We start from the raw sequence: 14,528 nt of genomic DNA on the forward strand, positions 1-14,528 counted from the left end.
GTAAAGGTCTCCTATAGAGGTGGAATTTTAAGTGGGACTCAGAGGAAGTTAGGAGAGCCAGGAGAAAGAATAAGGAGGAAAAGAAGTACAATGACTGAGTTCAGCCCATGAAAGTGCTCAGTGACCAGAAATGTGCCTTCTTCAGAGGCACAGTACAATTACTACTATATTGTAGATAGAACAAGAAAGCAATGAATGGATGTTTGGTTGACAGAATATTAAATAAAACAGCTCTTACTATATGAAAATTTCCTCTAGCTCTGGAGGTGAGGCACTACCTTTTCTTTTCACAACTCTTTCTCAAGAATCCCATTTTTTTTTCACCATTTCAGAATTACCATCTGGGAGCCTGTTTGGCAGGTGAAATCTTAGTAGGCACTATATCATGTAGGACTGTTTTTTTTAGCAGAAGGAGAATACAGCCACTAACTCACAATAAAGTGCCAGGTAAGAAAACAATCAGAGTTAATATACTTATAAGGAAGAGTAGTTAAGGAAGAGAATGATCCTATCACTGACCTTGGTCAAGTTGCTTTACTTCCCTAGCTTACTTAATTTTAAAATGTGAATAATAATGACATTAAAAATTGTTAGAATTTATGTTAGTGTTTTAAGAGCACTAAGAACTTCAAAAATGTCTCTTTTGATCCTCACAACAACTCAGGGAGGTAGGTTCTATTATTAACTCCATTTTAAAGTTGAGGAAACAGAGGTTAACGGAGTTGCCCTGGGACATAGTTAATGAGTGGCATACAATATGCTTGGTAAGCCATAAATCACTGTTTGCAAATATAATTTCTTATTATTCTTCATTCAGAAATGAAAATGCATACTACCATCTTCCTTACCACCACTACCATCATCATTATTATCTTCACTGAATTTCAATTCATTTTGCTCATCATGAAATTTCCTCTCATCCTTGTAGATCATGGACTGTTCAATAGATTGTAGAGAACAGAATATCAGATTCTATCAACTTTTTTAAACAAATGTGATTCTCCACATTTCTTTAAAGATATACAAAATTACACTGAAGTAAGGGGAAAAGTCTTATACCTTATTAGTATTAAAAAAAGGTGATCAACACATCCATAAATGCTAAGATTTGTCCCCATCTTCCTATGTATGTAAAACTTTTGTGAGAATCAATTACATTCTAATTGACCACATTGTTGATGAAGGAATTAGAGGGTATGAGGTAGATTTTTGTTTGTAATATTTCCCAGTATGTATACTCTTTATCATCACAAAAAATTGCCTGAAATATGCCAACTCAAAGGTTCCACTTTGCTTTGTTGACTATGAAAAGGAATTTGATTTGGTAGACCAAAATATCATCTTAAGGATTCTCTTCTGACATAGCATGATTTAGATAGATAGATAGATAGATAGATAGATAGATAGATAGATAGATAGAAAGATAGATAGATATATGATTCACAATTCCATTAAACATATGATGAGAGATAAGCTTGTTTGATGAGTCTTTAATTATTAACAGCAGGTGAGACATAAAACATGAAGACACAGACTTGCCAAAAATTATTGCCACTACCATGGAGTAGATTCACACAGGTTCTAAATTAAAGAATCTTCTAGCGACATCCTCCAATATACTCCTGCCTCTAGATTACATTGTGTTGCATCAAGCCTCAGAACACTGAAGAGATTTTTGGTTGAGAAATAGAACCACTTAAAAGTATTTGACCTAGTCATCCATGAAAGAACAACCAAGTAAATGAAGAATGCCTGTTGTCCAGATTATGACATGCAGCTAAATCAGAAATTGGAAAACTACAGTTCATGGGTCAAATCCATTGGGCTATCCGTCTTTATAAAGCCTGAGAACTAAGTATCGTTTTTCAATGTTCTGTAAAAAACATTCATAGCTCACAGACCATATTTTATTTGACCTATAAGTCATAGGTTGTCAATCCTAAGTTAAGTGAGTAATTTATAGAGTTTATCTATCAGTAAACATATTTTAGGTAAAGAAAATCAATATTGATTTGGACCTAGAATTAAATAAGAAGCGAGCAGACTGCATTGCCTTGAGCAAATTGTAAAGTTCCTTTAATGACCCTAAATTTCTTTCAGGAGAAATAATTTTTATAATCAGAATTCCATTGCTATTCCACTGTTAAAGGTCATAATACATTAAAGGAATTCAAATACATACAACTAATTAAAGCAGCTCCGATTGCAAGGTTTCTGCAGGTCAACTGGTCTTGCCTAGGTCTTTTTTTCCTAAAAAGACATGATTTTATCACTGTGGTATGTTGGACAAGCCTAAACAATATGTGAGAGGCTTGGGGGCTTCTTATACCTAGGTTATCCTAGTCAACTTTCTCAGAAAATAAAGTATAACTAGAAAATTTAGAAGTACTGAAGTAAAAAACATGCTAAAGCAAACTTTAATATTAAAATTAAGTTTTCAGATAAAAGGAAGTGACTATTCTGCTGTACTTTGCCCATGACAGAAAATAAATGCAGTTTTGCATCAGGTTCTGAGCACCATGTTTTAGGAATGTTTACAAACCGGAATCCATCTAGAGGATTATGATAAAATGGAATCCTGTCATATAAGAATCAATTGAATAAACTGGGAATATGTAATTTAGAGAAAAGAAGGCTTTTGGTGGGATTAGGAAGATAAAAGAAATATTAACATATTTAGGTAAATAAATATAGATATGAAACATACACATGTGTTGTGTGTATAAATGTTTACACATGTGTGTGTGTTTATACATATATGTGTGTGCGTGCAGTGCCTATGGGTATGTGTTTGTATATTTCACTTCATGGACTCTATGTTAAGTGCCTCTGAATAGCAGGATTTGTTTTGTTTCATAATCATTATCTAAAGGAGTGAGAGCATTTTTAGGGTCTCAAGAAACTAAATGTTTACTGGATGATGCTTCTTTCTCAATTCTAAAATGTCATGGGTCAAAATGTGATAGAAAAGGATAACAGCAGGAATAGTCACGCTACTTAAGCTATTTTTAGAAGAGGTATAATTCTTTTAAATGAAAGCAACATTACATGCAAATTTTTTTTAAAAAATCTTTTAACCTGAAAAAAGTATTTGCCATCCTAGAGGGCTTAAAACTACATCTAGCTGAACCTACCAGTATCATTAAGTGTCCTGCTGTCAGATTAACCCTGCCAACAGGCTTTGCATTGCTTTACTAAACTAAGATATTTTTCCTGATTTCTCAGGCTTTAATATATGTCTTTGACATAGCTATCCTGCTGTCTTTATTTGAATTTCAAGTGTAGGAGTATAGTAGAAACATATCTATTTACAAAATAGAGATTCATATTTTGATTTTAGATTTGAATTTAATAATAAAGGATAAGTAAATCTTACATTATGTTGAAAATCAGAATTAATTAATCTGCATCTAATTTTTAGATTGGGTGGTTAAGTTTCTGACTAGAAGAATAGTGAAATCATATTTACAGTTTTTAATTAAAAATAATAGTATGATTGTTTTTATTTTGAAAACAAACACATTAGTATTTAAATACTATAGCAAATTATGTCTTCTTCAAAGCTCTCAAAGAGGTCTTAGATTAATTCTGATAGTGTCTCTCAGAAGACTGAATCTATTCTTTTGCAATTGCCTGGAATTAGAGCCTAAAGGCACATTCTTTTGAATTTTGTGATGACTTCATTTTTTGAGGGTGGATTTGACTTTCTGAAATATTATTGAAATTAAATCTGATGAACACATGGGTGATTACATTAGCTATCATCACTTTGGGTCAGAAAGAGTTTATCATAAAGTATGCTGTGAGACAGAATAATTACAGTGAAGAAACTAGTCACTGGGCTACAGTATTCTCTTTGCATCATAAAGAATCTTTCAAATGCTTGATCATTTCTTCATTATAATCCTGATGCACTTTGGAGGTGAATTCTAAAAGATCAATGCCAATTTTTAAAAAAATCAGTTTTGTCTTCGCTAGGGGTTTTGGCACACTTATTTTTAGAAGCCTGGGAATGGAACCAGTCCAAACCACAGACTCTGAAGTTGTTCTGTTATTTCCAGTTCACACTGAAAATATGACTTTTTTTTTTAATCACCAATTGGTATTTTCCTCAAAAATGCCCACTTTGTCCAGATTCAAAGGTCAGAACAAATGCCAGGTTTCCACTGTTGTGGTTGAAAACACTCAAAATGCACAGCACAATTGTGGTTAAAAACTCTCCTCTTGTTCAAGTTGGCTTTTCAGCAATAGCTTATTTATCTACATTTAACTCTTTAGCCACTATTCATGGTCTTTGAAATAACCCAGTCCACTTATCTTTTCAACTTCTCCATTTGACCTATTAGTGGATGTTTGACTAATTCAGACACTGTCAAGAAATATTTTGCTGCCTTCTTTAATTCTTTTTGGGTTATCCTATTATTGCAAATTTTCTTTGAAAATGACAGGTTTTCCATCATAGATTTTCACAGTTTCACACAAAATTTAATACTAATTTTTAATCTTAATATGAGTTATTCAATATTAATGGGACACAAAAACTTAACAGCACTACTAAAATTTATAAAAAAAAGATGGCTTGTTCATGAAAGGAATATTGCTAAAAGTTGAAAATGAAAGTTATATTACTGGACTCTTGGAGCTACTGACAAATAAAACACTCCATCTCTCTGCTCTGAACATTTTCTCTGACTATCCTCCCCTCTTTCTGCCTTCCTCTTTATCTCTGCTTCCTGGATTACCTGGCTTCTTACAAGTCCTAAATAAAATCTCATCTTTTATTAAAAGTCTTTCTAAACCCTTCTTAATTCTAGTGCCTTCCTTTCTTATGTAATTTATTTTCTATTTTTCTTGTATATATAGCTCTTCTTGAGTTCCTTGAGGGCAGAGACTATCTTTTGCTTCTTTTTTTGTACCCTCAGTGTTTTGGTAGGTATCCAATAAATGCTGATTGATAACCTGAATGGCCTTCATGTGTTCCCAGCATTGTCAATGTGAAAGGATTAAGTTTGTTCTTCTTGGAACTAGAGGGCAGAGCTAGGATTCCTGAGAGGCAAACAGAAGTCTGATACAAGGAAAAACTTCCTAATAAAAAGTGGAGTTATCTTGGGAGGTAGTGAATTTCCTCCCATTGGAGATCTTCAAGAAGGACTGAATGATTTCTTGTCAGATAAGAGGGTATGAAGATTCATTTTTAAGCCTACTCTGTGGGCCCTTGAGTCATTTTATATTATACATAGGTATAATTATATTATAAATAAGTATACATTGATCATAGGTGAATGTATACATCTATTCTAGCACATTTTCATGCTAGAACTTTTTAAAAAAATTTGAAAATTGATTTAGATTTAAAAAATCCTCTTGGATTAATTTTTAGAGAAAAAGACATGTTAAAGTGTGGATTTTATTTTTTGCTTTCTTCATATAATTAAAATGATCATATTTTTCTATTTTACATTAAAAATTAAATAATACTTATTGATACCTGAATATCTTTGGAATATTACCTGTAAAAGTGTTTTGGACAATATAATGCAACTTGCTATAAAGCTTTTTAATATTCCAGTCTCTAAGGGTAAATGTCAATAAACAGAAGCATGATTTGTATGAATAGAATTACCTAGGAAAATGATAGGACTTCTTGTTTAATTTCATGCTTTAGAATTGGAAGGTCCTACTGATTAAAGATGGAGTCTTATTACCTGAAAGATTTGAAACCTTGGCACATAAAAACCTGAATTTCAATTACAGACTCAACAAACCTCCAAATATTTTTAAACTTCAATAATTCTACTAAGATGCCACAAATGCCTAGGAAAATAATTAACCCACACATCAATTTTGCATTAAGTTAGTAAAAGAAAATATGTAAGCTTAAAAAAAAGATTCAGATATGGGTATTATCCTATAATAGTTAGAATAAGTTTATGTGCACTATAGGTATGGAACAGATTGAATTCTGTATTGCTGACTCTGAATAATGTTTTTAAATGTTCCTTTTAAAAGTGTCTAAAGGTGTTAGACTGGAAAAAAGAAAAACCTACAAAACTGTTATAACAATTTCTTAGTCAAAAGAATAGCAGAAATGCCAAAGCAAATAAAGACAGGAGGGTAGATGACAATAGAACCTTAATAAAAGAAATGCAAAGAATGACAAAGCAAGGCAGTGAAGAAATAGTCCCAAGAGAGCAGTAGTTTCTGACAAGTCAGAGTTATAGCACTTGAAAAGGAGTGGAGTTTAAGGCTTATTATTATTATGGCAATGAGGAAAAATAGACTTTTATATTATGCTTCTGTTGAAAGTCATGAAAGAAAATAAAATCTAAAGTGGAAAAAAGTGACCACATTTACACACAGGTAAAAAGTTAGCCAAATATTTAGTCAATAACTATTATAAAAGTGAAAGTTACTCAGAAGTTTTGTTTACTATCAAAATTATGTCTCTCAAATTACAGTATGTGAACCACTTATATAGAGTGCTGTAAGGATCTCCCCCTGGTATGGGATATTGCAAAACTCAAAGCAAAGAAATTACATTTCCTCAAATACAGTGTATTTTCCACTTTAATTTTCAATCTATTCAAAAGAGCATAACTTTCTAACTGCAATAATGGCTTCTTACTCAGGCAAAGATCCAACAAGATTCTTTTTTTTCAGAGGCATATAAGAGTGACAGGGGGAAGCTAATCTATTGAGCTACTGATCTACATGATGAATGAAAAAAACAAACCATTCAACTGGCTGACCGATTTTGAAATTAGGTGGTCTATTGGAATGTATGTTCCTGCCTTTCTTTGAATCCCCAGCACTTATTATAGTGTCTGGAACATAGTAAATACTGAATAAATATTATATAGACATAGAAAGTCAATATACTTTATTCACTATCTCCCTAGTTTCCTTGCATTATGTGGCATGATGAATCTTCCATTTAATTTCAGGGAAACTCACAGGACAAAACTCATGTTTTGGCTGCTTCTACACAAATATTCCATTAAAAGTCTGAATATGTGAAGGGAGTGGTGAGGTTCATTGTGAGTGTACTTAAAACTTTCAGTGATCATTGCCTCAGGTTAATTTCCACTTATTTCAAGCACATCTCTTTTGGTGGCATTAAAGGTAATTAGATTCCCTAAAGAATGAGACTCTTTTACTTAACTATAAACATCAGAAAATAAGATATATAAGCAGTATAAGACAGGAGAAGCTGACACTACCACTGTGGCTGATCTATGACAAAGAATGTTGATAGGCTCCTTTTGAATGCTGTGTTATCCAATTAGCAAATTCTATAGCAGTGGAAAATATGGCATCACATTCACTTGTTTTATACTAACAGTACCTCCCTCACCCCATTGTTCTGAAGATCAGATGAGATACTATTTGTAAAGTGCTTACTCAGCTCAGTGCCTAACACAATAGTAGCTGCTATTTAAGTTCTTATTCCCATCTCCCTTCCTTGTTCTAACAGCATAATATAATAATAATAATTTAAATTTGCAAAAGTACCTTAAGGTTTACAAAATAGTTTATGTGCTATCATTTGAGACAATGGACCATAGGCATCTTGGGGATCATAGTTCCAGAGCTATTCTTCTAGCCCAATTCCCTAATTCTTCTAGTCCAATCTCCTAATTCTATGGATGAGGAAACTGAATCCCAAGGAGGGTAAGTAACTTGCTCAAGGTCACATGTGTAGCAAATGTCAGAGGCAAGATTGGAAAACAAGCTCTCTGATTCTCAACTCGTTAATGGTTCCTCATTAAAATTTTATTTCTGTGACTTTTTCTTAGTCCAAAAATCTCCCCTTCTACCTAACATCTCTGTGTTTGTTTAATATTCCTTGAAACCCAGGACTCACTTTTGCTTCTCCCATTTTCCTTAACCTTGACATGTAATCATTGTTGCCAAAGACTATCCTTTCTACTTCAGAATCTTCCTTGCACTTGTCCTCTAATTTTCATTTTCCCCAGCAACTATCCTAATTCATCCTCTAATTTTTTCATGCTTCAACTCCAATTAGTTTCTATCGGCCTCAATGTTAGCCTATATTCAACCCATTCACACTATTTTCTATACAATCTGCCAATGTGCTGCTCTGATCAAGTGCTCTTTTATTTAGAAAGTTTCAATTCTCCCCCCTCCTTTCAGTCTCATATGAACCCATTAAAGTGATTACTTTCTAAAGTAGAGATTCCTGATATTGGAATTTATGGTCACAAATTGGCCTCAACCAGATTCTCTTGGCCTGTTTGCTTCAATTTTCCTTCCTGTATTTCACATTTTAGTCAATTGGTTCAATGCCCATCACTCACCTTCTCATCCTATACTTCTTTCTCCATTCTTTTGGCTCAGGATTCCCTCCTTACTTAAAATGGATCCACTTCTGCTTTCCCCTTTTCAAATTCAACAAAGCTTAATGTAGATGTTAATTCTTTCTGGAAGATTTCTCCAATATTCTTAGCTTAAAAGTGATCTTTCCATTCTCAAATTTAACATGAGATGGACCTTTCTATTTAGTGTTAACATATCCCTCTTTTTCAAATCTTCTCTCCTCCTGCCATTAAATTGTAATCTTCTTTAGGGAACTTAACTGACAGTATCTTATCTATCTTTGTTACTCCAGTGACTACCACGATATATTACATATAAATCTGTGCTGAGTTGAATTAAATTGAACTGAAAGGATGAATTGTATGATTAAAAGAAAGCATTTTCTCTGGCGTCAGAGGACCAAGGGTTAAATCTTTTTCTTATATATTAGTTATGTGATTTGGGGATGTGATGTAACCTATCTCAGCCTCAATTTCCTGAGGTCAGACTAGCTGGCTTCTGAGATCCTTTTAAACTATAAATTTATGATCTTATGTTATGACAGTGTAGTCAATTAAAAAATACTTATTTTTACCAATTATTTCCAGGTTACTTGAGAAAGTCTAATTAGCTCACATTAGGATGCAATGCCAACTGAATTGGTCCATAAGACTCATCACCATATAAATATTTTTTCTTAAGTTTACATTCAAAATGGTTCAGGAAACATTCTAGTGCCTGTCATTTGAATCTAATTTAGAGAAATAATGATGAAAAGACTTTATGAATGACTCAGAAATATAACTAGCTGCACGATCCCAAGCATCTTGGTTTCAGTTTCCTTTTTTTGTAAAATAATGATAGCTATAGTATCTCAGCAAGGTTGCTGTGAGGATCAAATGGAATAGCATTTGATACAGAACTTTTCAAATCATTAAGTTCTATGTCAAGGCTAACTATTATTATTAATTAACAATATATGAATTCATTAGAAATAAAATACTTGAAAATGACCCAGAATTTGAGGTTAAAAGCAAAAAAAAAAAAAAAGAAAACCTTGATAGCCAGGTAGCCAGGGAGCAGTTGATTAATGTAAATCACATAAGATCAGGTAGGGGAAGTATAAATATATTTATTTGAGACATGTTTTACATTGACACAGGACCACCTAGCATGGTATGGCTGCATCAAAGAAGGCACTGTGCTCTATGAAGCAGAACTGCAGTAATGCAAAAGAAATGCGAGATGCATAGATTTAGAATTGTTTCAAGAGGAAATGCAGTTTAGATGCAGAATAGAATACTTGACTTGGAGTCAGTTGACTTTGGTTCAAATCCCATTTCAGACAATTATGAGTTACAAAAGTAGGAAAAATTCATTTAACCTTGGTAAACCTTATTTTTTTTCCTTACCTATATAAAATGGGGTTAAAATACTTATACTACCTACTCACAAGTTTGCTGTGAGGAAAGTACTTTCTAAAAGCTAAAACATCTTATAAATGTGAAATTATATATATGTATATTTAAAATATATATATATCTGCATATAAATATATATATATATATAGAAAAGATGATGTTGGTCTTTTTTTTTTGCTTCTAAAGATCAGGTGTTCAGGTAAGTCATTTGTTTGTCTCAGGAATATTTAGCATTATGATGGTGAAAATCTAATCTGTATTTTCAAAGTCATTTGCATTTTCCATGCACTGACCTACTTTATAGCATTTACCATCCTGCTCTTTGCTTTATTCTGCTTCATACTAGAAATGACAAATTGCCAGAAAGTATCTACAAATGTTGCATAATATTATCATGTTCTGTTCTGATGGCTAAAATTCAAATTCAGAAATCTCATTATGTTTTACATATAGATTGAATCATGTCAGTTTTTAAAGTTTTTAACTTGTTTAATTTTGTTAAAAATATCCATCCATTTTTTTATAGCCCAGAGTGGGTAGAAATTAATAAATACTTATAACTATAAATAACCCTTGGTCTTCATTTAAAATTTAGATTTGAAATCATAATTAGTATTCTATTTTTTATAAATTCCCATAAGTAAAATATTGTTCATATAATTTCCAATAAACTTCATTTGGAGAAAATATCTTCATTGAAATAAACTGAAGTTAAAATTTGATTACATATCTTTAATTTTTTCCATGAATTTTGAAACAATATTCTTCCTGGGTATTGCAGGATTAAAAATATCATGATGTATTTAGTTGCAAGGAATATGCTCCCTGCATATCTTCTTTATTACATGAACAGATATTTGTTTTATCGACTGAAGCACACTAAGTATCCATCACTAAGTTCCACATTGATTTATTATCCATAGTCTTATGATCTGAGGTTTAGGAGGTCAATATGTCAGACTCAGTCTAGGGAAACATATTAAGTTTTTTGGGTTTTTTCCCTTTTCCCTGAGGAATAGGTCATGAGTTGCTATCATTCAGGTCAATGATGCACTGGATGACAGTAAGCATGATAAATATGAGAAACTGCTTATTCTGGATCCATACAATTTTCCAACTATCTCTTAAGTGAATGCTGATGATCATATTAGGGGGTCAGAGAAAAAGAAATGAACCAGTAAAAATCCACTGGGAAAGTCAATCAAAATGCTTGCTTTACTCAAAAAAATGTAGGGCATTATCAATTTTCATTAAAACTACACAATATCACTGTCATCCAAGTCTGAAATGCAAGAAAAAAAGGAGTTACCCATCTTTACATTTAGCAATAATTGCTCTCTTGCTGTATTTTAATCCTGACTTTAGTTTCTTTTAATGAAATACTTAAAGATAATGACAATATGAAGAAGTGAAGGAATACAGTAGGATATATAACAGTACTAAAAGGTTCAGGGAACCAGAATACAGATTCTAGAAATAGTCTAGTGGTAAGGTCAAAATCTTTAAGTATATGAATGGCTGTTTACAAAGCATATTAATATTAATCCATATTAATCCATATTTTCATGAGGCAGGATTGGAAGGACTGGAGTTAAGTTTTTTTACTGAATCATTAATCTGAAGATTATAAATAGTAATGAACATTGAGGCATATATCTGAATCCAATTAATTCAAAGGTTAAGTGTTAATAGAGTTTGTTGTGTTATATCTCCTACCCTAAAGATATGAAAGATTAGTTAAGTTTACTATAAATGTATATTATATTATTATAAATAAGAGATGAAACAGACTAGCATGCCTCTTGGAGAATTTCTGAATGTTGTACCCTTAAAAATGAGACTATCAGTTAAAACTGTAATTATCCATATATCTAAAGATAATGGATTAGATGAGAGGTGGGAAACATGGTGTTCTTGGGTTCCATTGTAGCCCCAACAACCTTAAGAGGGCCTAAACCAGATTAAAATTTAACTATGAAATATTTTTTAAAATGTATCAAAATATAACAAAGATAATATTACTATGTGGTTTTCTAACTCAGGACAGTACATAGCTGTCAGAGATCTTTATGAATGTTTAGTGCCTCCTGCTTCTATTTGAGTTTTGACAGGATAATTTATTGTTGTATGAGAAAAATTATACAAATTGAATGGCTTTGTGTCTTGCTTAAACAAATATATTATTAGACAAAATTTTATAAAATCTAATTGTGACTATCAGAAGTATGGTTTGGGTACTTATAAGCTTACGGGGGACAGTTTGATGTTATAATCAGAATACTGAGCTTAAGAGTTAGGAAGAATCATTTTTATGAGTTCAAATCTGATCTTAGACACTTAGCTCTGTGATTCTAGGCAAATCACTTAACCCTCAGGTTCCTCATATGTAAAGTGAGCTGAAGAAGGAAATGGAAAACCATAACAATATCTTTGCCAAGAAAAAACCTCAAATCGGGTTGCAAAGGATCAGACTGAATGACTGAATAAAAGAATAAGCAACTTTTAGGTTTATAGAGCTAGAGCTCTATAGCCCAATCTCCTCATTTTTACAGGTGAGGAAACTGAACCCTTGGGAGGTTTATTGCCCTCCCCAAGGTCACCCAGGTAGTAAGCTTCAGAGGTCAGGTTCTAAGCCCTTGGGTCCTTTGATTCCAGAGAGAGTAAATGATATTTCCCATTGGATCCCAATAGTGCCCCACATTATATGATACCATTTGTTTCACTTACAAGATAAAGAACTTTACATAACTATTGTCTGCTTGCTCTTGATAATTTAAAGGAACACATACATAGGGTATATATGTATACATATATATCCATATATTCAGATTTGCATGAGAGTGTACCATTTTGGCAATACTCTTTGCAATATGCACTGCTCATTGCTCACAGATCACATAACGCTGAAGACAGGAAGACATCAGGGATGCTTTTCTAACACAGAGTTTGAATTGCATCCTGCTGAGAGTTTGACTTTTTGGTAGTATGGGAGTGGGCCAGAACCTCATAAAATAAGTATTAATCTGTCATTTTCTTCTTGAGTTACTCCATAATATACAATACAGAATCACTTGACATGCCCTGCAACAAGGATGGATGTAGTATGTGTTGATAAATCTAAACAAATGCTGTAGTTTCTTTTTCTTGAAAGAAGTAACCACAATAATAAACATGTCTATCATATGTCAGAATATAGTCTGATGCTCCATGAGACAAATTCTTCTTGGGTGCTTTGCTGAATCACAGTCATTAGAGGGAAATAGAAACATCTATACTAACTATTCTGGTTTGAATTTTTCTTGTTGATTGTAAGAAAATATTATATTGACATTCTAATATGAAGTTTCCTAATCACAACCAATACATCAATAAATAAAATTAATAAACTTTGAATTTCATGACAGGTTCAAAAAGCCACCTTTCATTGCTCAAGATCTAGAAATTAAAATGTACCTACCAAAACCACAAATACTTAAAACCATATAAATTGGAATTTTTCTCAAGCAGCTACAAAATTAAGTGACTGGGGAAATCTTTTTTTTTAAATTCTTTTGGAATTAAGTCAATTATTTTTTGCACTCTCTCTGGGGTCTTTGCAAGGTGTTACAAACTCTTAGGCAGATGATTTGTTGTTGTTTTTTTCTTTTAAATAGGTTTGCAGCTTTAAAGTTTCAAAGCTGTTTACTTACAATCAAACCACTGGTAGTATGTCTTCTTTCTCTGCCATGGACCCTTTTGTAGAAAATTCCGCCTGGATTAAACTGAGTACTCCAAATAATCATATCCCTTTGATAATATACATCCATCCCTGTTATCCTTGAATTATGTTCAATATGAGAAATTTGTTGATGATCGCCACTGTAGTTGAATGGATATATAAAACCCAGGATATCAGTGTCATTAGAAATGTAGAGAACTTGATCTTCAGAGCCTGGAGATTATTATAATGAAATACAAAAATAAAGTAAATTTCAACTAATGTAAAAGCAAACATTTTACTTTTCAAATATGAGGTATTTTTATGATTATACAACAACCTCTTCAATCAAGCCATTTTATTTTTTTTCCTTAGCCTTCCTGATTTAAGAATTCTAATGTCAACCTTGACATTTCAGTTCCTCATTGACCAAAATTTTCCACACAAACACAAATAGGGTTGTTATGGAAAGTATATTCAATTTTATTAGACATTAGAGTATTATATGTTGTATTTAAATACTTATTTTAAATGTTCTTTTGTAACTCATTTACTGAATCTCAATTTTCATTAAATCACAGCTATATCTAAATATGCATTTTTTAATATTACAGTGGATTCAGACACCTATGTTAAGAAATGTAAAACCGATTCTCTAACCACTAGGAATCTGAACAGTTCACATAAACATACTCTGAACTCTCTCTTAAGTGGAAATCTATTATATGGAACTTTGGATCAATCAATATTTCTGCACATTCAAAGTCAAGCATAATTTATCACCATAAGGTTAACCTTGAGGTATTAAATCATCTTGAATTGTTTCGTAAGAAATCTAAAATAAGTCAATTTGTGTTCAGCATAAAGGCAGTGGAGCATAGTTAAATACTGTACTTGGAATCAGAAAGACTTGGATTCAAATCTTTTTTATGAACTAATGAAGTGACTCTGGGTAGGTAGCAACAGCTAAGTGCTTTAGGATACTTCATAGAATGTATAGACTAAATCACATACAGATTAAGATCTGGATTGGTTAAGGACATTTTTGCACCAGGAATTTCATTATATGTCTGCACATAGTTTTAGTGATCACT

The 14,528-nt window shown here is 32.3% G+C and overlaps 1 protein-coding gene across 4 annotated transcripts in view; it reads right to left on the reverse strand.

Annotated features, from left to right (window-relative positions):
* LRP1B (LDL receptor related protein 1B) overlaps positions 1 to 14,528 on the reverse strand; it is a 2,479,914-nt gene that overhangs the window by 157,091 nt on the left and 2,308,295 nt on the right. For all 4 annotated transcript variants that reach the window (XM_074215080.1, XM_074215079.1, XM_074215078.1 and 1 more), the window contains one exon: positions 13,427 to 13,668. In XM_074215080.1, coding sequence (XP_074071181.1) covers positions 13,427 to 13,668 — 242 coding nt within the window. The remainder of the gene's footprint in view (positions 1 to 13,426; positions 13,669 to 14,528) is intronic.

This window comes from Macrotis lagotis, chromosome 1, assembly GCF_037893015.1.
Source record: "Macrotis lagotis isolate mMagLag1 chromosome 1, bilby.v1.9.chrom.fasta, whole genome shotgun sequence".
Classification (NCBI taxonomy): domain Eukaryota; kingdom Metazoa; phylum Chordata; class Mammalia; order Peramelemorphia; family Peramelidae; genus Macrotis; species Macrotis lagotis.